Source organism: Numenius arquata, chromosome 1, assembly GCF_964106895.1.
Source record: "Numenius arquata chromosome 1, bNumArq3.hap1.1, whole genome shotgun sequence".
NCBI lineage: Eukaryota > Metazoa > Chordata > Aves > Charadriiformes > Scolopacidae > Numenius > Numenius arquata.
In genome coordinates this window covers 61,344,358-61,357,434 of record NC_133576.1, presented here as the reverse complement: position 1 = coordinate 61,357,434, position 13,077 = coordinate 61,344,358, and the positions used below count along the sequence as shown (strand labels likewise).

Sequence of the window (13,077 nt, the reverse complement as noted above, 5' to 3'; positions counted from 1 at the left end):
GGCGAGGCGCCCCTCCGCTCCCCGGCCGCCGCGGCACGGCCCCCTGCCGCCTGGCACCGCGAGGGCGGGGCGTCCCCGGCCGGGGACAGGCCGCAGCCGGCGGCTGCCCGCTACCCCCTTCCCCTCCTCCACCCGCGGCCGCCCTCCACCTGCTCGCCGCTTTTGTTTGGGGACCGGGAGGGTGACAGAGAGGCGCGGCCGCCCCTGCGTGTGGTGACCCGGGGGCACGGCCCCGGGGTGGCTTCGGGCTCACGGACCCCCTCGCTGCCGCCTTTGTCTGGCGGCCGGCCCCAGGCTGCTCTCCTCTCCCCCTCCTCCTCCTCGCCCGGGGCGATCGCGCTGCGGGGCTGCCCGCGTTTAGGGAGGGGCGAGCGGCTCTCCCGCTGGGGAAGCCCGCGGTGGACAAGCGGGTTTCGCCCTCTTTTCGGGGAGAGGGGGAGGCGGGAACGCTTCGCCCCGCCGCTCTCCTCCCGGCGTCCCGCGTTGCTTGGCGGCGTTTGCCCCGCCGCCAAGTTGCCACAAGTTGGTGCCGTCCCCCCGCCTCCCTTCCCCGCCGCTGCCGCCGCCGGGTGCTGGCCTCGGCGTGAGACAATACCGTGGGCTGCGGAGGAGGAGGAGGAGGAAGAGGAGGGGGCGGGCGGGAGCAGCCCTCTCTCGCCGCCGATGGGGCCGGGCTGGACGGCGCTGCGGGGCGGGTAGGTGGCTCCGCGGGCTGCCGCCGGCTGGCGCGCAGCGGGGAGAGGCCGGCGAGAGGCAGGCGAGTCCCGGCCCCCAGCCCCCCGACGGGCGCCGCCGGCGGCTCCATGGAGGACGTGGGGCTGCGGAACGGGCGGGAGCGGCTGGCCGGCAGCGACCCGCGGCTGGGCGCCGTGCTGGTGGAGCCGGGGCCGGTGGTGGTGATGGTGGAGCAGCGGGCAGCGGAGAGCTACAAGCTGGTGGAGGTGCTGCTGACCGGCGGGGCCCCCTGGGGCTTCACCCTGAAGGGCGGACGAGAGCACGGGGAGCCCCTCATCATCACCAAGGTGAGAGGCGCCGGGGGAGGGGAGGGAAGAGGAGGGGGGGTGTCCGACCGGCTCCATGTTGGCGTGCCCGCGGCGGTGCGGTGACAGCGGGCCCGGCCGCGCCGCCTGCCCGCAGCCCGGGGCGCACCGTGGGGCTGGGCTGCCCCGGCCCCCCGCGCAGGTGCCGGCTCCCTGACCGGCGGCACCGCCGCCGCCGAGGCCCCGAGGCGGCCGTTAGCGCCCAGCGAGGGGGCGCCTGTGGGTGCCGGGCCGCGTCCCAGCAGGTCTGGGGGGCAACAGGTTGTTGGGCGCCCTCAGGCTGGCGGCTCCGACCTGCTGCGTCTGGTACTAAAACCATTAAAAAGCCGGCGCGGTGGTTGCGGGCGCTGGGGACGGGCTGGGGGACCCCGGCTGCTGCCACCCCAGCCCGGGACCCTCCGCCGGGCCCTTCCCTCCCTCGCTCCGGGCAGAGGGTATGGAGAGTAAAACTCCCGGCTCCTGAGGCTGAGGAGTTTTCTCCGGCGCTTGTCGCACTTGCAGATTCAAAATAATTAGGGTAACCTTTTGTATCTCCCTCCTCCTTTAAACAAAAGGTCTTGTGGATAGTGACTAAATCCCTGCTCCCAGGACGGGGGGGAGGGGGAGGCTCCTGGGTGTATGTAGATGCACTTTCTTGTCGCCTTTTTTTTTTTTTTCTTTTTTTTTTTTTTTTTTTTGGTGTGTGTGTCCTTGTGTACTCACAGCTTTAATCTCAATGTATTGGGCATGAATTAAAGAAATGCATCATGCTTTCCAGAAAATGTTTTTCATCTGGATGTGTTTTGACTGAAGAACCCCCATCCCCAGTAATTGCTGGGTTTTGCAGTTAAGACGGCTTTCTTGTTGCACAGTGCAAACACATTAAAATAGATCCATATGTAGTTGGGAAAAAAAGTTCACATTAGCAAGGCACATTTTTCTCAAGATCTGTAGGAAAGATATATATGCTTTGTCTACAGGTCCTGTGGATTCTGCCTGTTCGCATTTTAGAAGTTCACAGAGAGTGTCAGAGGTCAACAAGTCTTGTTTTATCCACAGCAGAAATTCTTCTAATCGTATTTTTCAGTTGGTTTCATTGTGAGTTGTCCAATTGGTTCCTCGCTCCCACCCTCGAAACAACTGCGTTGTGGACTTTCCGAGTTAGGACTTTTGAAACCAGCCCTTTCTAGATCTCTTCCCTGCTGCTGTTTTTCAAGGAATAACAGTCAGTATCAAAAGATGTGTATGCTGAAAAATGGCTGCGCATCTGTTGGCCTCTTACCAGTGCCCCAAATTACAGAATATCAAACCTGGGAGAGTTTGAGGAAAGGAGAAAAGAGCTACCTACTACATATGTACTAGTGATCAAGTGCCAAATCAAGTAATTCCACCTTTCTGGTAATGGCTAATAAGTGCTACATCTAAAAACTGATCGGTGGTACTTATTCATAATGTTCCCTAGGTATTAGGTAACAGGCTTAAATATTTGTGGCATGAGGATGTGGCTGTGGTATGCAGAGAGAAGTGTCTGGGAATGGGAACCTTGTAAACTGGGTCTGTTGCAAAGGAATAATTAAATGGAACCTCAGCATTGATACCTCTTGATATTGTGCTGCTGTGTGGAAGAGAAATCTGGGTCCATCGGGGCTGAAGTAGGAAGAAGAGATGACCTGGATCCTTGGGTCTAAGTTTTGGAGTATATTTTCTTTCTCAGTTGTTGGATGCAAGTTTAAAGAACTAATTTTGAAACCAGGGCGTGGAGCTCATGTCCCCCGTGTCCCCAGGACTCCAATTCTTTAGCTGCAAAATCTTCCTTTTGGTTGGGCCCCACCCATCTTGGTGTTGGGGGTTTGTTTTTTTTTTCTGTAGTGCTTTTAGTGGTGGAAAGCTACTGGGAAGAATAACTTAGTACCAGCTGGTTAAAACAGTCCCTCCTTGCAGCAGGAGCTGTGAAGTTTGTCTCTTCTCAGCTGAAGTGAGCCCTGAACTCAAGTTACCCCCTTTCAGAGTGGGGATCGCCAGGCTGCCGTGGAAGAGGGGACACCACTTCACCTGTGCTTCTCCTCTCCCTGTGGTGTGAGCCATCCCTTCTTGGGTAGGCTGGTGGCTGCGCAGTGGGGGATCCAAGAAAACCCACTGCACTGAATCCTTCGGGCTACCTGTGGAAAAACTCATGGTTTTGTGCATTCAGACTCTGCTTAAGTGTGAGCTGGCTATGGAGTTCTGTCTCACTCTAATCCAGGGCGGCTCTGAGGAAGTGAGGGTGGATGACGCCAAGTGCCACTTTTTAAGGAGAGGAATGTGACAAGGTGTGAATGGAGTCTCAGATAGCAGCTACTTAAGGAGGATTTCTAAAGTTCTGCCTGTCTCCTTGCTTACCGCTGTCTTGAAAGCAAAACCAGCCTTTGAAGAAACTTGCACCTTTATGTAAATGCTGGGAAGTCTTTGGTGTAAATATTTCCTGCTTTCCTTAGCATGTATGGGACAACTACCGTAACTGTCTGAAAAACAGCACCAGAAAATATACTTGCTTACTAATTTTTTCAGTTATAGTATGGTGTTAATTTTGCAGCTCTTTCTATGTAGTGTACCTCTGGGGTGTTAGTTTCTCTGGTTGTGCGGCTATTTCAGTTCCTAAAAGGAAGGGAGATTTTTTTTATATCAGGTATCATAGGGGGAGTCTAGGGCAAGAAGAGCTGCAACCACTTTTTGGGAATTTATTACCTGGAAATTTAGTCAATTAAAACAAGAGTGCCCTCTGATCCACCAGGCGACCAATAATCAGGGAGGGGAAAGGCATGCTAAAGGGGAGAAAACATTTCCAGCCTCAGCAGGGGGGATAAGCATGTGCTCAGCCGCTGGAATGTCGGGAGGGAAAGCGCTTTCCCCAGGGAGAAGCCAGCCTGCTGGTGCCTGGTAGTGGGCCCTGGCATTACAGGGCGAGCAGTCTATGTTTCATCATAGCGTTTCTTTATGAAACTGAAATAAGACTTGGAGAAATAGTCCTGAACCAGTTAGGTAGAATATCAAGTTCACCTGCCAAGCAGAAGCCTTTTTATTTATTTTTTTTTTCCCCTTGCCCTTTTTGTTGTTGCTGCAATAGGCACAGAGGAAAACGGTGCATGATACAGCTTGCTCAATCTTTAAACATAGCTGGTCTTCTAAACCTTGCCCCACCCATGTGCAAGTGGTGTTGATAATATTTGAGAAGAAAGTCTTTGAGTGTTGTCGTTGTGTTGCTTACTGTTGTTTTTATAATGTCCCTTTAAAAAAATGCTTTACATTTTTTCTGATCTATGCATGTGTGTATGATAACATTCCAAAAAAATGGCCCAAAGGCAGCTTGTTCTTGCCTAATTTGACATCTTGAAATAAAGGACTTGCTTTTTATAGCAACATGTCATTTCACCTGCTGTTGAAATACACTTTGAGAACTTTAATTAGAAGTCTCACAAGCCTCAATTTGTTTTTTCCTCTTTTTAAAGAAACAAACTCTGAAGAGGGAGATCTTACTGGAACTAGTGAAAATGAGAAGTTGAGGTGCTCAAGTGTGAATCTTGTGAAAACCTCCCATAGCTGCATTATCTTGATTACTTTTACTTTAAAATGACTCTTATCTGTGGTGCCCAACTTGTGGTGTCAGTCACAGCATTGATTGTGGGTGATGGATAGAAAGTCATTTCGCTTCCTGTACTAACAATAACCTTAGAAACTCTGAAGTTGTTCTGCAGTCAGTGTTATCCTTATTATATTAACAAATATAAAAACATTCTAGTTCATGCATTTCAGGAAAGATTGATGTTTCACTTAAATAAATTCCTCCTTCGTATCAGCCTTTACAAGGGCCTACAGCCATACCTCCTCAAGCTATGATCTCATTGCAGGCTAATCAAGGCTGGGCTTGGCTGGTATTTCGGCAAGATTTCCAAGTGAAACCTGGACTGTTGCAAGAAGTTGTGGTGTTGATTTAGTAGATAGAGTTCTTGTCTCCTGAATCAGTGCTGAAATCATGCCCCAGCTGGAGGTGCTGTCTTTCAAGAAGCAGCAGTATCAGACAGACTCTGAACCTTTGTTTATTTCTCTTTATTCCATTGCACTTTCCTAATGTGTTGGTCTGTGGTTAGGTGTGAATTGTAATTTGTTTAACCTAATAATTATTTAAATTGTATAGAGGATTGCTTCTCTATTAATTGGCTGCAGGACTTCTCCATGTGCCTTGTATCAATTGTTTCAGTAGTAAGTGAAGTGATTACTTATTTTAAGTAATTCTTTATCCTTTGGCCTTAAACATATAACTAAAAGCAATTGCTTGCATTGCTGTACTGCAATGATATTTAGAGGGAATAAAAAAGCTTTAATGGTGCTGTATATGAGTGAAAAAAAGACATTTTCAAACATAAATACCAGTTGCCTCCCTCAAGTTAGGTGTTCGAGGTGAGCTGCATTGCTCATAGACGTTAACAATTCTTAAACATGGCTGTGAAGCTCGATGTCCAGAAAACCAGCATTTAGTGACAACCCTGGGAAATTACTGACCACTTCAATTTAAATGCAGTCATTTGTGTAAACAGCTGATTTATAAGTTATTAGGAACCATTGTACTGTGGCTGAGAAGGAGGGTTCTAATCTAGGTCTCTGTATCCTGACAAATTTCATTCACTTCCTTCAGTTCTAGAAAGATAATACATGAAGGAGTATTCATTCTATTTTATTTTCTATCCATATTCTCTTGGTCATCAAATGACAAGCAAAATTACTGAGGCGTATGGGCCATAATTTGAGTGTGTATCTTAACCAGCAATTTTAAAAAAATGTATCAAATCATATTCTAGATCTCTTTTGAAACCTTTATTCAACTTCTTAACTTATAAGAGGGGTTTATTTGGGAATGATTGGTCTGAGTTGGACCTTTTCTTTGAGCTATTAAATTTGATAGTTGAGAAAATTTAGGAAATGTTTATATATTTGAATGAATGTTTTAGGATTAAAATAGTATCATGTAGCTATTTATATTTTCTTGTCAAATATGTTAAAAGTTGAGGTTTTTTCAGTGCTATAGAAACTGTTTTGAGTGGTGTTCACCTTTGTGACTGGTTGCTGTATCCCAGGTCTCGATTATTGGAAGTGAGGAATTGCTTTGCTTTGATGCAAGAAGATATTACTTCTTTTTACTTTGGTAAGCTGATTGATGAAGGGAGTGCTCTCAATTTTAGCACTTTAATGGCTGTTGAGTGAACTCTTTATTATGACTGTTCATTTACTGGCAGAATGGAGCCCACCACACTCATATGTGGTGTAAATGGTTTGGCTGTGGAAGTCTGAAGGTTAAGAGAGGTTTTTTTTGGCAAGAGCATTAACAGTTGAAATGCTACTGGTATTGGAAATTGCGTTTTAAAGCTATTTTGGATATTGCTACAGGTGATCCACAAACTCTGTAGAGAGTTGAAATGAGAGGGTGGGTTAAAAGGCTTGTGACTCAAGAAATTTCAGGTCAGTTGAGTTACATGCTTAGAAGTCAACAGTATGAGAGTGTGATTTAAGAAACAGGGTGTGTGCACTTGCACTCCTGAAACTGCAGTTTTCCTTTGTGCATTTCACACTGCATTTCAGGACAAAAATCCACATGAGAAGGAGTCAGAACGCTGTGTTTAAAACCAAAACTAAGAAACTTCCTCACAACAAGCAAACTTACAACTTTCGGAAATACCGGTTGCTTCCAAATTGCTTGTTTTTTCTCTCCTCCGCATTTCTGTCTTCTAGCTACTTAGGTAAAAACTGTAAAATATATCATGATTTTTTGGTTTAGAAAAAATGCAAACAAAACCGTTCACGTCTGTGGAGTCTGGCAGAGGAAGTGGTGCGTTTTGTGGGAATAGTTACTGCAATAGGAGTTAGACAGCGGGAATGCCTGTTTGAATGTTTATTAATTTAGTCTCTTTAAAGGACAACTTAAACTTCTTTTGTTGTTAGTGTCTGTTGCTACTTTTCAGTATGAATTTTGGATGACATAGCATAGGCATTAGCATGAAAAAAGACCAGCAAGAGACCTCTAGTTATTGGTTGCTGTTGCCAGAGGATTGCCATTAATGCTATTTATTATTTAGTTATCCATCATGCTTGTGTTTTTGTTTGTTGGGTTTTTTTTAAGAGGAAAAAACAATGTGGGCTTGTATGGTGTTTATGCATATGCTGCATATGCTTTGCTCAATGGACTGTAGATATTTTTTCCTGTAGAACTTGATTCATTGTATCTTCTCCTGCTTAATGAATATTTAAAGTATGGGAGTGTGGAAAGAACAAGGTAAATGGGAAATGAAACCTGGTCATGAATAGATTAGAGAAAACACCTGTTTAGTAGTAACCAAGCCAATATTACAACACACACATCAGCTTTTTTTTCCTTGAGGAAAACCATTTGCGTTTAGACTTCTTATGAGTTTGTAATATATAGAGAGAATACCTAATATGTATATGGATCTAGTTCTGTGGGTCACTTTGTTACAGGAGTTTGAGATAGGCTCAAAACACTGACAATAAAAAGCAAGTTTGCATAGATTTAACAGATGAAGTCTCAACACAACTGTGACAATTTTTATTTTACCTCTCTGAGAAACGCTTCATGTGCTGTATCACTTAAAATTACAGCAAGTATAAAAAATACTTAATGGCTGGAACCTATTTGATACAAGGTCAATTGAAGTTTTTTTGAAATATACATATAAGAAAAAATATCGATGCCTCTAAAACTTATGGAAGTCTTTCTGAGGTTTTGGGTTTGTGGTTTTGGAGGGATTTATTTTTTTTTACTTATCTTTGAGATAAGAAACCAATTTGGAAGCTTTCTAACTCCACATAGCATGATATATTCAGTTACTTAGAGATTGTGCAGCAGGTATGCTGTGCTATCCTCCCCCCCCCCCCCCCCCCCCAAAAAAAAAAAATATCGCCACTTTGGTGGTGGATTTTTAGTAGTTCTACTTTTTTTACTTCTTGTAACTTCACAGATACAGTCAAATCAGAGCAAGGCAGATTCAAGGTTTATAGAACGTGTTGCTGAATGCTTTTTGTTTAAATACATTCATTCGGTGATAGGAAATGTTTACAACATTTTGAACTGTTACCAGTTTTTAAATTCAGCTTAATGTACTTGTAGAATGTGTTTGTATCCCTTATGTTTGCTTTGCCAAGCAGCAGACTTTTGGTGGTGTTCACCCAGATTTAAGCATAGATATTTAATAGAAGTAGATATTTTTGGGAAATGATTTGTAGTGTTTAAACCAGACATGACTTAAGTGTTCTGAACTGCCTTCTGAAGGTGCCTACCATTTGCTGTCAGCTGTGAGAAGCTGAGGAAACCTGGGCTTCCTCGATGCATACCTAAATACAGTAGGTAGCTGTAGTAAGATTAAATATACTTGAGCATGACGATTATTGTCTGCATATTTGCAACGTGTGTGACTATACCCAAAACTGTTGGAAAAGTCTTTATTTCTCTGATTGTGCTTTGTTTCTGAACATCACAAGATGGTAGCTTTTCAGTTTGATTTATTGAGCTAATCAGAAGAGAGTCGTAACCTACCAAGGATGATGATGTTTGTGAAGTTAGGAGAGAGCTTCTTTCCCCTCTTTATAAATTAATGCAGTATAAGTATTCAGTCTCTAATTGGTTCAGAGCATTCTTGGTAAGCACAGGTCAGGCCATGAAGAGAATGTCTTCCATAACAAGTTATTGGGGGTTCCTTCTAGTGGCCTTTGCATGTACCTGAGCGCCATTGTGGAGTGCTGAACTCCTCAAGGCAGAAAGAGTCGACTGTTTGGTAAATGCTGGAAATGGAGCAAACTGCTGCTTTGAGAGAGTAAATAGCTTTTGTCAGGTACACAACTCTTGGCTTGGCTCTTAAAGTAGAAACAGACGGAGCAGAGTGTTTGACAGTAGAAAAGAGGTGGTTATTTCAGAGTTCTTGTGAACCCTGATGAAACTACAAAATCAACTGAAAGCTTTAAACTGTTTAGGCAAAGGTACAGTAGCATTGGTACTGAGGGGAAGGCTTCCTGTCCTGTGTCCCTATACTTCTCCTGCCTCACCCCTTATAGAAAGGAAGACTTCCCCTTTGCCACCAGCCCTGCTCTCTTCCCCTTTAAATCTTTCTCTGTATTTCTAAGTTCTTAGGTTCTTTGAAATATTTAATTTCTTCTAGTTATTTACCCACATCCATCAACTCTGATATATGGATTAGGAATTTTGTTGTCATGTTTCTTAGATACAGAGTTTCTAAAGAATTGTAATTAATAAAGAAGTTTTTGAAGGATGTAGGGTGGCCTGTTGTTCAAGAGCAAAAAAGGGCAAAAAATAGTCTCAGTGACTGAAAGCTGGAAATAGGAGATATATAGGGAATTGTACTGTGGTGCTTGAGAGGCTGTATCCTTTTGGGTAGCTAGTACCAGTGCAATTTTATCTGTTCTTGCAGTCATGTTTCTATCTGAATGACCTTTCAGAAGGAAATTGGATCATGATTGAGGGTCCTCTTGTTATAGGGGATGTAGGGGGCTTAATCAGATGCTTTCTTTGCTCCAGGCACTTAGCTGTTCCATCAGTCATGTTTCTGAGATCTAGACCATTTCTGTACTCACAGTAGCCTAGTCCTTTTCTATGTGTTCGTGTCATCTACAGCAACAGGGTGTTTAATGTTCTGGTAGTAACAGAGAGGCAGTTATCTCTGAGCAGTTTGGCAGAGATTGTAAGAATGCTTTTGCTGATGTGTGAAGCTGAATTCAATTTGATTTTGCTGAAAGTGTATTGTAACCTGATGAAACTAATTCAGAGCTTTTTGTTTTAATGGAAATGCATGAACTTCATTCTAGGTTGTGCTTTTTCTTTTAAATGGAAAAAAGATCCAAGTGTTAGTGAAACTTACTTGAAACAAAACCCAGAACCTTTTAAAATGGCCAGACACTTTAATTTTAGAGTAACAAGTTGTTCATCCTCAGTCCTTCTATTATATTCTTTCTGTAATGAGCTTGCAGTCAGGTCTGAATAGCTGAAGTAGAGAGAGATCTGTCAATGGGGAGGATGAGAGTACATTAAACTTGTTAAAAAGGGAAGCACAGGTACCTGCTGCTCTACTCAAAATTGCAGCTTCAGTACTTTTCCTCTTCAGAAAAATAGATGATTATTCTTAAAATCCCTTCACAAAGCTATAAAAAACATGTATTTTGGATTTTTTCAGTCTCTTGAGATAAAAAACACTTCGTTACACACTTGCTTTGAAAGCTTCCAACATAACCTATGAAATAAAGCAGTATCTCCTAGTTTCCCAAATACATATAAACTATTCGCTTTAGAAGATAAACCTCTGATTTAGTTCAGTGAATACTGTAAAAAGTTACTGTTGGGGAGTAACGATACCTTTTTGGAAGCTATGTATTTTTCTGTAAAATACTGTAATCTTTTAGGGTAGTATCATAGAAACATGATTTCATGGTAAAGGAAGCGAAACGCTTCCTACACAGTATCAGTTAGTCATCACTCTGTTAATTTTCTTAAGCAAATTAGATGCAAAAATGAGTTTGTGGGTGTCTAGTTGGCTGACATATGATATAACCTTCTCCAACTCCTGATGAGTATTTGGATTCTGGATAATGAAATCATTACAGTATTGTAAATTGCTTTCTTTCCTCTACAAATACGTATTTTGTTGATGCAGAAGAAAGGAGGACATTAGATTTTCATTAGAGACATTTGCAGTTGTCTCTTTTTTCTTTTTCCTTTTTTTTTTTTTTTCAAATGGAAACATACTGTGTTGACATAAGGTAGTGTTTTGTTGGGTGTTTATATGTGGAAAGAATTTTAAGATGATTAACAGGGAAAACTTGAAGCTTTATGTATCTGTTAAATATAATTAATGTTTAGAATAGTTAAGTCAACGTTTAAGAGAAATGTCCACTTTCAAAATCAGCATTTATAAACAATTTTTAATCTGTTTCTTACATGACTATTTTGGTAAATTGTCTTTATTTCTAAATATAAAGACTTCTGTAAAATTAAGAAGTAGTGCCTTGATCTAAGGCTGGAAGATTTTATAAAAATACTGGATTCTCTTAAATGCAGCTCTAACGTCATAGTGTTATTTCTACTTTCAAAAAAAAATTGGTGGGGCAGAACTTTAAAGCTCTAAGGTAAACTTTTTTTTCCCTTTTAAACTATGTATTCTTAGTATGTGCAAGAACTTTTGTATTTCCTATTCTTTTTCCTTTCCCCTGTTTTGTAAAAGCTAAAACCCAACAATTTGCTCCCCTGCTTCCAAAACTTAAGCTACAGTGTTTTATTAGCAAAGTAGATTTCATTTGTACGGTCTTTACCTTCTGGGAACTTGATGTTTTTCCTGACTGCTGGGGGAGATTGCTATCGAGAGGAGGGCTGTTTCTTTCCTGACACCTTGGAGTCCTGAGGAGTTTCTGTATTTGCTCAATCTGATGTTAGGGAGGGGTGTAAGGCAAGTCTTTTGTTGCTCAACTGAATTTCTTCTGGCTGATTAAGGAAATAGTCATCTTTAAAAATATCGTAGCTGTGACCTGTTATGTCAAAGGTGTAGGTGATTAAAATGTGAGGGTGGAGAGGCATGTGGCACTTTGGCAGTGGTTTGGTTCCATGAAGCCACTGATAAGTCTGAGTTTGCAAAGCTTCGACACAGAACCCTGTGAGAAGTGAGGAACTGGAAATGTTAGTGAATTGGAAATTGGGACATTAGTAAATACGTTGCCTCTTTTGCCGCAGGTTGCTTGTGTGCCTGTTTGGAGTTATATGGCATCTTTGCCTCAGTCTCTTGTGTTGGATAGGAGTAATAATATTTGCCAACTTCACAGGAGTCTGTTTCTCGTGAAACAGACATGACACTGAAGCACTGTGGTGACAAAGACTTTGTAGTCTTTCTAATAAAACCCAGAACCCTAATATATGGAAACCCTAGGAGTACATAAAGAGAGTTGTCTTAAAAGGCTATAGTTGCACAGTTCTGTCAGGAGTAAATTCTTCTTCACAACAGAAAACAATGCTTTCTGCTTGTGTATCTCCACTGTTCATCAAAAAAAAAAAAATACACTGAAGTGTACAATTACATTTCTTGTTGCAAAATTGAACCCTGCTACCTACCCAAAACGTACAGATGCTCTCAGTGCCTCAGAAAAGTAGAAGAGATGAATGGAGTGAGACAAGCTGTCGGCACCCCAGTGGGAGGAAAAAAAAATGTAATGTGGACTTCTTATGTGAAAGGTCAACCAGACATTTGAATCTGTGAGATTTGAAACATTTGTTAGCAATAAAGCTCCATAAAGAAATACATTTTGTAGCGAAAACACATGTCCTTGCTGACCACTTGAATTTCCTTCAATTTCTGATGACTGACCTACTTACAGCTCCTTGGCAGAGAGATGCTATCAGCGGCTGGAAGACTAATGGTGAGTTTACTGTTCATCATCATGGTCTGAGGTTATAATGTACATTGTACATGTTTCCTTCTAACTGCAGACAAACTTAAAAATTTAGTTTCTTCATCTGCACATCACCGGCACTAATTGGAGGCTACTGTTTGTATCGATGATTGGTACAATTGCCCCACATTCAACCTAAAGGTGTTCAGCTGGTGTAGACTTTCCATCCTAAATCCAGTGCTGCGAACAGGTCTTTAGCAATCTAGTGTATTTTGCTGAAAGCTGGCTGGGGAAATGTTGCATGAGCAATTTAATTAGCTGATTAGAGGGAGTGGAGATGAGCAGCAGGGAGTGGCAACAACATGGTATATAGTCACACGCCCAGCAGTGATTTACAGGCTGTAGTCCAGCTGTCTTGCAGTGAAAATTAATTTGAAGTTTGGAAGTAATTTTAGAAAACAGGAGATAAGCATTTATGACTTCCTAGTCTTCATTAATAAGATGTCTGAATCCAGACCTGTACAGTACTGTCTTCATCCTGTAGTTTCAAAAATAAATACATCTAGCCTTTCTCTGAGGACAAAATGGTCACTAACTGTTACTAAAATCCAAGTAAAAAGAATAAGTTTTG

The 13,077-nt window shown here is 42.8% G+C and overlaps 1 protein-coding gene across 2 annotated transcripts in view; it reads left to right on the top strand.

The window, feature by feature from the left end:
- The first annotated feature begins 803 nt into the window (after window positions 1-803).
- The window catches only part of SHROOM2 (shroom family member 2), a 131,713-nt gene continuing 119,439 nt past the window's right edge, over window positions 804-13,077 (top strand). For both annotated transcript variants that reach the window (XM_074147900.1, XM_074147890.1), the window contains exon 1: window positions 804-1,022. In XM_074147900.1, the coding sequence (XP_074004001.1) occupies window positions 804-1,022 (219 nt within the window). The remainder of the gene's footprint in view (window positions 1,023-13,077) is intronic.